At 32.0% G+C, this 10,977-nt stretch overlaps 2 protein-coding genes across 2 annotated transcripts; both read right to left on the bottom strand.

The window, feature by feature from the left end:
• Positions 1 to 212: 212 nt before the first annotated feature.
• Positions 213 to 2,379, bottom strand: LOC127243928 (chlorophyll a-b binding protein 6A, chloroplastic). The gene is made up of 4 exons (XM_051264175.1): positions 2,107 to 2,379; positions 1,854 to 1,956; positions 878 to 1,166; positions 213 to 469 (listed from the first exon to the last, which is right to left on the bottom strand). Exons 1-4 carry the CDS (start codon positions 2,310 to 2,312, stop codon positions 315 to 317), a joined length of 753 nt encoding a protein of 250 aa, XP_051120132.1. The 5' UTR covers positions 2,313 to 2,379; the 3' UTR covers positions 213 to 314.
• Positions 2,380 to 4,170: 1,791 nt separating this feature from the next.
• On the bottom strand, positions 4,171 to 9,698 carry LOC127243993 (3-oxoacyl-[acyl-carrier-protein] synthase, mitochondrial). The gene is made up of 15 exons (XM_051264265.1): positions 9,630 to 9,698; positions 8,949 to 9,086; positions 8,335 to 8,564; positions 7,772 to 7,879; positions 7,615 to 7,686; positions 7,297 to 7,383; positions 6,981 to 7,132; positions 6,562 to 6,642; positions 6,435 to 6,468; positions 6,251 to 6,317; positions 6,088 to 6,164; positions 5,778 to 5,838; positions 5,598 to 5,680; positions 4,733 to 4,804; positions 4,171 to 4,601 (listed from the first exon to the last, which is right to left on the bottom strand). Exons 2-15 carry the CDS (start codon positions 9,070 to 9,072, stop codon positions 4,437 to 4,439), a joined length of 1,413 nt encoding a protein of 470 aa, XP_051120222.1. The 5' UTR covers positions 9,073 to 9,086; positions 9,630 to 9,698; the 3' UTR covers positions 4,171 to 4,436.
• Positions 9,699 to 10,977: the final 1,279 nt, after the last annotated feature.

Genomic DNA, 10,977 nt, shown 5'->3' with positions numbered 1-10,977 from the left:
TGACCGTCTCACCTAAAAGACTCGAACTATTAGAGAAACACAGTCATTAATTATATATATGCAAACGAAAATCTCCAACATATTCTTTTACCAAATTTTTTCTCTAATGCGTAAAACTCTCATTTATTTCATAAAAACATTAAAGCAACGCCTTAAGGTCAACGAGCATCCTCTTAAATTATTCGGGAGATATATATACCATGCGCGCAAAATCACACAAACAAATTGAGGCGTACACATATACCATTAGACATCAACACATTTTACACATATGAGTTTTTACAAATTCGATCGATCTATTTAAATTTAGAGCATCAAAAAGGAGAGATGTTTCTCGGGATGAGGACGTCGCCAATGTTGTTGTGCCATGGATCCGCCAAATGGCTCGCCAAATTCTCCAATGGCCCCGTCCCCGGCCTTGCGGATTGTTGCACGCAAAATCCCACAAACGCTAACATCGCCAATCGCCCTATTACAATTAAAAAAAATAAAAGTTACAATTTTAGAAAATTGTAGTTTTAATCTTAGAATGTCTTAAAATTTTGAAGAAAATTAGTTGTAATGAATGTAAATTGAAAAAAATATCCTCATCTATATCCAATTATCACTCTTATTCTTTATTTATCACGCTAGAAAAATATATCACACGTTTGCAAAAGTCAACATTTATGTTCTCCGGCATACGGCAAGAGAATAGAAATGACAGACTTTTTCAAATGTGTAAATTATATTTTTCAGTGAGATAAATGAAAGACAAACAGTGAATATTTTTTGCAATTTTCTCTTGTAATGAAAGATAAAAATGAATTAATTATTAGTTTTTACGACGTTTCAAGTAATTTAATATGTATGTATGCGCGTATGTAAGAGCGAATACCATTCTTAATTTCCTTGACTTTGTACTCCTCGAATTTTTTAGGATCTTTGGAGAAGCCTAGAGGGTCGAAAGCTCCTCCCGGGTACTTCTTCTTCTCGATGTCTTTCTCCATAGTCCTCCGGTGCTCGACAAAAGCAAGTGCCACAAACTCAATTGCGAGGATCGTGGGTAGAGTGCCCCACGGCACCGGGTTACCCAAATACGTTGCTTGTCCCCCGGGAATGGCCGCCCATTCTTGGGCCTTCACCCAATTCCCTAAGCCTAGCGCCTCCGGGACTAAAATTCCGGGCTACAAAATGATGTTATTCGAGAAGTTAAATATAGAATCATCAATGTCTCTAGTAAAAGTTTCGAATAAACTAAAAATCGATTGATTTGCCGCGACTTAATATTTGTTATGTTTAGGAATAAAGATATTACTCTACTACATTTATAGTTAAACTAAAATAAACCTGATGATATTCTCTTATTATTTACATTAATTTTTCTTTTAGAAATTAGAACTGCCTTACATCTCATTTATTTTTCATTCAAAACATCGGTTGTACATATTTTTCCGTTTAAAAATCATTCAAAGAACCGATAGTTTGTTTAGTGTTTATAACATACATAATTCCCTAAAATTATTATCCAAAAAATATCATATCGAGTATAATATAAAATACATGGGCAATAAAACTCAACAAAAACCCAAAAAAACATAGAAAAGTTAACAAAAACACATAAACCATCATTCATGTAATACTTTTACAATTTCTTGTACCGCACGTAAAAAAAAAAAAAAAAAAAAAAAACTACAACTACCAAATAATTAAAATCCATTGCATTGGAATCAAAACCAAAAGATCTGCTTATTTGAAAATTCATTATTTTGATTTCAAAGAACATCAATCAAGAACACAAAATCAAACTTCAAGTAAGCAAATCGATACGAATAAGAAAGAAATAAAAAGAAATGGTAGAAAGAGGCACTTACAACGGCAAGCATAGCCCATCTGCAGTGGTAAACCTCAGACTCCTTGTATCTCTCCAGCATTTCTGGCACAACTCCAAGCCCCAATGGATCGAATCCAAAGTCTCTGCAACAACAACAACAACAATCAATCAATCAATCAATCAATTCCAATAATCAATTAATAATCAGCTATTATCTATATTTCTGAATTAGGACGAAATTGAATTGAAATTAGGGTTTCCATATAATAAATTGGGGATGAGAAGGTACGTACCCCGGGGAGGAGCCGTCGAGGTGAGCCGGGCGGGGCTGGCCGGGGAACCACTCCGAGTCGGCGGTCATGGTGAACCGGGAGGAGGAGGTGACGGCGGAGCCGACGTTGAGCGAGGTCGCGGCGGCGAATCGCGACCTGGACGACGAGAGCGCGGCGGGGCAGGCGATGGCGGCGACGCCGCAGCTCATCACGGTATTGGCGGCCATTTTTAGAGAGAGAGAGGAGAGAATTGCAGAATTGCAGCAATGGCGAGCGGAGGAGGAGTGAGGAAGACGATGGAATTGGGAGTATATGGGGAGTTGGAAGGGATATTGGGGAATCTACATCTCGACAGTGATTGGTCCACGTGGCAGTGAGATATACGAATCACCCACTATCTCAATTCTGTTGCCTCTCTCTTCTCCACGTCGACGCCTCAAGATAAGTCTATATTTGTATTCCTCATATATTTTTTTATTTTATTTTATATTTTTAATTTGTGGCTTTTTGTGTTTTTTGATCTTTGTGGGATTGCATGTGTCGATTTTGTAAAGGATATTTATGTTTTTGTGTTTAAAAAATAATATGTTCGTTTAATATTTTTAAAAAATAAATTATATAATATTTTATTGTATTTTAGCAAAAATGTATAAAATATTTGTGTTTTATTCATGGAGTGAAATCTCTTGTGTTAATGTAAAATTTGCATGAAATATCCTCCTCGTTTAAAACTGACATGTAATTCTAAACAAAAACTTAAATTAGGCAATTTTTAGACAAATATATATATATCTTAAATATTTTTTTGTGAATAAAATAAATAAATAATTGATTCATCATTTATTTTTACAATTTTATATAAATCAAATAATAATTTATCTCCAAGAGCTATAAAATGAAGGATTAATCAAATATTTATTTATTTATTTTATTCAAAAAATTATTTAAAATATTTTACATTTTATTTTTTTTGTATAAAATTCGTGTAATTTAGGTCTTTATTTAGAATTAAATATCAATTTTGGACGCGGAGTGTGTTTCGTGCAAACTTTATATTAAGATAATGGGATTTCACGCAATAAATAAAATACATGGTATTTTGTACACTTTTACTAAAATACAAGTGTTATATAATTTACCTTCTTTTTATTGATACGGTTATTTAAAATATGGTTAATTATATAACACCTGTTGCGAATTAGTAAAAATGCACGAAACAACCTGTGTTTTATTCATGGCGTGAAACTCAAGTTTGCACGAAACACCCTCGTTGTTTAAAACTGATATTTGGTTCTAAATAAAGATCTAATTATGCAAATTTTAATACAAATAAAAAACGCAAAATATCTTAAATAGTTTTTTGATAAAATAAATAAATAAATAAATAATTGACCAATAATTTATTTTTATAATTTTTATAAAAATCAGATAACAATTTACCTTAAAAAACTATAAAATAAAATATTATTTAATTATTTATTTATTATATTAAAAAAATTATTTAAGATAGTTTGAATATTTTATTTGTATAAAACTTGCATAATTTAGATATTTATTTAGAACTAAATATCAGTTTTAAGACAAAAAAAGATGTATAAAATAATTGTATGTATAATAATATTTTTGTAATTTAAATAAAAATTAAGAATATTTTATTAAATTCGTAAGTACTTCAAATTTTTTATCTTGCACAAATTCACTTACTAATATATAATTTTATTTTTTTAATCAACTATAATTTATTTTTTTCTTAAATAATTGAGGAAAAACATAACATAATGTTAGAATTGACCAGCATTATAATTTTTATTTTAAAAAAGAAACTAATTAAGGCGAATGTAGTCTCAATATTATTTTTTTCCATGCAACCCTAACGACTCTATAAATTTATTACTCCCTCTGACCCAGTGAAAATAATTATCTTATAATATAAATAATTATAAATTAAGATTAAAATAACTAATTAATTTAATTAAAATTAAAAAAAAATAAAAAAATTTAAATGAAATTAAAGTGTAATTATTTTCCAGAAAAAAAAAAAAAAAAAATAACATGGAATGTGGGACGGACCGAAACGAAACGTGGACATGGTATGTGGGACGGAGGGAGTATTACTTTACACAAAATATCATAATCAAACTATTATTCTTATCACAATCCAAAACTAAACATCGAAGTAGAGAAACCCTTGATAGATAGAAAAGAATTTTTATAGCTCTAGTTAAGAAATTAACCAAAAAACACTACCAAAAATGGAGGTGAATCGAAGACATCGATAGCCGAGTAGGTTGTAGAAATACGACAATTCTCTCTAAGACCATAATTATCGACGAATTCGAGCACCATACCTCTTAATCTATGGATGTGAAGAGGAGGGAGGAATTGGTTCCACCGAAGCCGAAAGAGTTTGACAATGCAGCTTTGATGGTCATCTTCTTTGAAGTCCTCAACGGCACAAAATCGCCATTAAATATGGGATCGGGTTTTGTGAGGTTGAGGGTTGGAGGCGCGACTCCCTGCAATTGTTGAGCTAATGGAGTTACGAACAAGATCATGTATGATTAGTTTATCGAATATATCGAAGAGCATTAATAAAAAATAAATTGCATAACCGGGGAAGAAATTAGCGGAAGTACATGTTCCTTACATGGTGTATGGCTAAGATGGAGAATATTGCTTCGACTGATCCAGCTGCCCCGAGGAGATGTCCGGTGGCACCCTGGTATGGAATAATCGGGGAAAAATTGAATAGATTTTAGGTACAAAAACTAAACTAATAATGAATTTGCGGCGCATAACTTTCACTAAATTTAACATTTTCTACTGCATTATAAATAGTTCCATAGTTCCATAATTGTTCGATATTACCTTCAAATTTGTTCATACTCACAAAGACAAATACCAGAAGATAACTATCACCTTAAATATTATCAGCCATTCTATAATCCTTCATGCCAAATCAAATATATATAGCTTTCGAATTAAATAATTTATTTCTATACAAATCAAGAAAAGATGGCACCCAAAATAGGAGTGGGCACGGTTCAATTATTTACAAATATACACGTATTTGATATCCAAATCGAACTGAACAAATACCCAAAATCGCAAATCGTATCTGAACCGAAAATATTTGCAAATAACTCGAATAGAACCGAAATTAAGAAAAAATACATTAAAAAATAATTAAAATTCTAATTAGATAAAAAATATTTGTAAATATTTCAAATATCCGAATCGAAACCGAATCAAATGTAATTATTCAATATAAAATTTAAAATATAATAATATAAATATATTCAAACCGAAAAAATTATCAAAAACGGAAACTGAACCGAACAAAGATCAAATACGCAGTATTTGTATTCGAACCAAATTTGCTTGGTTAACTGAAAATTCGGTTCGATTCAATTCGGTTCTACTGTTCAGTTCGATTTTTTTGCCGACCCCTAACTGAAAATACTCCAACAAAGCAAATTGTGATTTGTATAGAAGGGCCGTCCCAGTATTACCTTGGTGGAGGACAGAGATAAAGAACCCGATGTTGCGTGACTACAAAATAAGGACTGAATTGCCTTTGCTTCCACTGCATCGCCTGCACGGAAGTTTCATTTGATATGTTATCGGAGCTCAGCAGCCTGATTAATTGCAATTTCGATGTTTTAAAAAGTTATAGCTGAATTCAGATTTACCCAAAGGAGTAGAAGTAGCATGTGCATTGATGTAATCCACCTGGTTAGGTTTCAAGCCCGACTGCCAATCACAGAAAACATGAAAGTTCTTTTACTAAATAAAGTGTTTTTAACATCATCGATAAGGGAATCTTAATATTATACCTAAGTGTCTTAAGATTTGCATGTGCGGAAAGAACACCATGGCGATGTTTAATAATTCTACTTAATCTAAACCTTGTACACAAATATATTTCACCGTCGATTTCATCAAGAGACTTTCAAAACATGGCAAGAACGGTATTCAACATCAATAAGAACTGTTAAGTACCTGTTTCAGAGCGCAGGCCATGGCTAAAAAGGCTCCTCTTCCATCACCATGTGGTTGAGTAATGTGATATGCATCGCCTTAAGAAAGTAAATATATGTATATAGAATGAACTTCAGATATCTATAAGAAAACCTCGTTAGAATCTGATGGTTAAAGAAGGTACCTGACATCCCATAACCGCGAAACTCTGCATACACTCGAGCTCCTCGCTTCTTTGCATGCTCGAGTTCCTAAAATATTGAAATACCAAAACTTGTAATGTCTAAATTGTTGAACTTATTCAGTTTGCAAGGTGTAGGAAATGATCGAATGTGTGTTTGATTTGACATACGAGGAGCAACACTCACCTCCAAGACCAGGACTCCAGAACCTTCACCTATACTGTGCGTCAGCAGCTGATTAGAACAGTAGAAGAATGACAAAGTAAAGGTTTTAGAGAATAATACCAAAAAAACAATTTTAGCCACTACTTACACAAATCCATCTCGAGCAGAGTCGAAAGGTCTCGAGGCTTCTTGAGGAACATCATTATACTTGGTTGTCAGTGCCCTAGACCTGGATACAAAAAGTGTTTGTTTGTTTTATATATTTCCTACGGTTTGAATCGGATTCTCAAGTTACATTCATCACAGAACCAAGAAAGCTTATAGGTATTTCAGTAGCATACTCGATGGAATTTCTAAATAGCATCCCATAGACTTAATCACCATCCGCGTATAAATGGCCATTGAAAATTTAAAATCACCCATTTACATGCTTCGGACTTCCAAACAATTGGGAAATCAAAGATAGAAACTGAAATTATCAGTGCATTCTTTGCAGAGTTATTTCAAAGCCTTTAGATAATAGAATGCGAAAGCATTCTAAATTAAATAGTCATGATTTTCTGTTACCTACAAAATCCGGCTATGGACAATGCATCAATGCTTGCCTCAGTTCCCCCGGCAACCATAACATCTGCATCCCCAAATTGAATCATCCTGGCCGCATCTCCAATAGAATGTGCCCCGGTTGCACAAGCTGTCACTGCTGCATGGTTTGGTCCCTATTCAAAATTAAGATTAGGAATGTAAACCAAGCTGTCCTCAAAAATGTCTCATCTTTGTGGCCACAATAATAAAGAAATCTAAATAAACCACTAACATGAGGCATCTAAAATTTTCAAATGTTCCTCAAAAGCAGATATTTCATCAAAAAAAAAGAGCATACCTGAAATCCATACTTCATGCTCACATGGCCAGAAGCCATGTTAATAAGTATCCTCGGAATGAAAAATGGACTCAACCGGCGTAGTTTCTGCATTTTAAAGAAAGAAATTAAAAAAAATCACCCAACAGTCAGAACATCTACAAGCTAACATTGAATAAATTAGTGAATTAAAAAGAAAATGAAATTCCCCTGCTTCGATTCTCACAGCTCACAGAGGATTCCCACCTCTGTCCCTCGCAAAATTGTGTCCTTAAACTTTTGCATCACAACAACAAACAAATAGCTGCTGTTTGGCTTGAATTAGCAACTACAACCAACCTTCTCACAAATCATTTTTGAAGCATCCAGTATATCACAAATGCTACCAGTCCCAGCACCTATAGAAACTCCCTGATGATTTTAGAGTCAGATATTAGGAGTTACTCACAAAAGAAAATCATGGAAACTTTAAAGTACCATAACATGAACAAGTTACCACTCTTTCTTTCTCATCCTGCTGGGTGGGCATATAATTTGCATCTCTTAGAGCCTCTTCAGCAGCACAAAGTGCATAACTTATAAACCTGGCAATAGACCTGTGATCCTGGCCCATAGTTAAAAAGCAGAATAGCAAAATTCAATGGCTTTCTGAAAATTCAGAATTTGTCACATTAATGGAATGTATTCTATGTTGACTCATATCTTAGCATTCTCTTATCACGAATTCATAATGTCATTTAATAAACTTTCATCACAGAAAAACCTAGAGCTAGAAGTGAATGGTGAAGTTCACAATTTTTGTTCTCAATGTAGTTTAGTTTCACTTGTTTTGTTGGTGAATCTTCAGAGGATATCTCCAGAGGATACAGTCTAAAGCATCACAAAGCAGCACATTATGAAGCAAACCTTTTACATTTAGGCTATGATTGTAGAAATCAAGATTTAGGGAGCACTTGCGTGATCATTCTTAATGTTGCCTCAGAATTATCAGCTTAGACTTCTTGTAGAGTGCTTCTTCCAATCATTGAAAATATAAATGACATAATCAACAAGTGCTACCTTAGAGTGAAGCCACAACTCCTCATCAAATTCATCCGGGTTGGATCCACAGGGTACAACTCCAGCAACTTTAGATGTCAATTGATCAAAAGTTTGCTGCTGTGTTTCCAGATCGAAACCATTCATTTTCAAATCTTCAATAGTTACTGCTCTAATTCCACACTCCCCTTCAGTTAAACGTTTCCAGGTCGCTTCCACACCACAACCTAAAGGTGTAACCATCCCTAAACCTATCATAGTGTAACCACAAAACTGAATTATAGCTACCTGTCGTGTTGCAGTGGCATCAGCATAAACAATAATCTAAAAATTGAGATTAATTATCTGGATAGAACAAGTAGGGTAATACTCAAGCCCATTGAATTTAATCACTATACAGCTACTTCTAATCACACCATTAATGCTTAGAATTGAAATATAACCAGACTTAAAAATATGAGAGACATGAATTAGGTCAAACTGCCAATTTCTATATGATTGTTAACTTTTAGTTGTTATCACTATTACACTATATTTCCAAATACATTTTTTTAGGGAAACAAGTCAGGTATCCGTTAAATTAAACACTTCCCCCATCTTTATATCACCAGATAGAAGAATTACTTCAGAAGTACCTGTGACAACAACTCTGCGAGAAGGCAAAGGAGGCGGTGGACCAAAGGGAGTTGAAGAGAAGAATCGGCTGAAGCTCATGAGATAGCTTATGAACCTATTACTTCTGCAACTTGCCAAAGCCATTTGATTGAACAGTCCTAAAGGCAGAAATAGTCAAAACCATCCTTATATACCAATGCCACCAGCTCAGAGAAAAAGAACAAAGTAAAAACACTAGCTAATACTATTAAACTAATATGTAAAAATCAAATGCTAGAAAATGGAACCAATTTGCTCACAAATCCCAACTTTATCAACAATTTGACCAGAAATCTTCCTTCTGTTTCTATAAACCCTAAGCCTAGCTCATGCAGCATATTCCTTCAGTTCTCAACTCCATTACATCTTTCATTGACTGAATGCATAGCCCAAAAGATCAACAATAAATTCTAAACACCATTGTGCAAAATAGAACAAACTCTATAGCCACCTCTGGCAACAAATTAAGCAGAAATATCGCAAAGAAAGCCTTTTTTGCTCTTTGAGGAATTTTGTCGAATAAAGTGCGCACCAATTCATATGCACCGATCAGAAAATGAATGAAAACAGTGATAATTACATGACAAGACAGCATTTTCATCACCTGAGATGAAGCAATAGAATCGAGAAAGTGAATCGATAACGTGAATAAGAAAATTAACCTTTGTTTTTCTGGAAATGGAGAAGATGCTCTTCAATGGGAACCCTCACTGCAGACGACGACGCAGAAATGTCTGTTTAGTTATATTTAAAATAAAAATCGAACTCTATTACCTATTTTTTTAAATAAAAATTTAAATTAATATTTTATTTTAAATTAATTATGGTGTGTGTTCCTTAGAAAGTTCTAGAAAAATTTGGGTTTGAATTTTGATTTTTATTTGAATTTTGAGATAGTTTGAATTTTGATGTTTTTTTGGATTTGAGTTTAGTTGGAGTGTGAAGAGTTTTGATATATATTGATTTGATGAGTATAAATATAATAATATAAATATATAATTTAATTATAAATTTATACTTCCTCCTCCGTTCCAAAAGTGAGATTTAAGAAATATTATATTACGTGGACAGTTGGTAAAAAATAAGATAGATGACTCTTTTGTCTTGTGAGTATATAATTATCTTTATATATTTTTAAATTTTTATTTATTTGTATTATAAAAAAATTTATTCTTTACAAAAATAACATATATATATTGTATATATTTTATTAAATTATAATCAATATAATTCTTTTTTATATTTATAAATTTTTTAAAGAAAAAAAAGAAAAAAGACAGATTCAAAGTCTGTCCCCCAAACCTCCTCCCGCCCAATTTTGGGTTTGCACAGTGATCCAATCCAAAACAGAGCTAGAGAAAAAAAATTCTTAGTTCACTATTGTATCACTATCCATTTATTACTCTTTTATTCTCACTTGTCTATTTTTTTTTTATTTTGTACTATTGTCATTTTCTTTAAATATAATTATACATTTTATTTATTATTTACTAATTATCAAATACCTAAAACTCATGCTTAAATAAAAGTGACAATTTAACTAAAACAGACCAAATGATATATTGTCTCTGTTATTTAATTTTATTTGATTTTTTGTCATTTTATATTTATTGTCAATTCTTCTTTTATAAAAAGTATCAATTTTTTTTATTTTTTTATCTTAAAAAATAGATATATCTATTTTTTTTTTGTTTTTTTTTAAAACATATGTCCAATTAAATTGGCATACACATTTTGATAATGGAAAAAATAATACTTCATCCGTTCCATACAGATGATCTCTTTTTTTTTTAATATGCCACAAAAGAGGATATTTTATTTCTATCTTTCTCCTTAATTAACATAAATTTTTATCTATATTTAAAATTCTTATTGATATCCATATTGCATAATTTTTTCTGAGATATAATCTTAAAAAATTTTAAAATATCAATAGTATTATTCATATAAAAAATAATAAATTAATATCATAACTTATTATTAATAACTTACTAATTTATACTACTGGAA

Source organism: Andrographis paniculata, unplaced genomic scaffold (genome assembly GCF_009805555.1).
Source record: "Andrographis paniculata isolate CXL003 unplaced genomic scaffold, ASM980555v1 Contig98END, whole genome shotgun sequence".
In the NCBI taxonomy this organism is placed as follows: domain Eukaryota; kingdom Viridiplantae; phylum Streptophyta; class Magnoliopsida; order Lamiales; family Acanthaceae; genus Andrographis; species Andrographis paniculata.
Note: the sequence above shows the minus strand (reverse complement) of the source record. Positions and strands in the feature narration are given on the sequence as shown.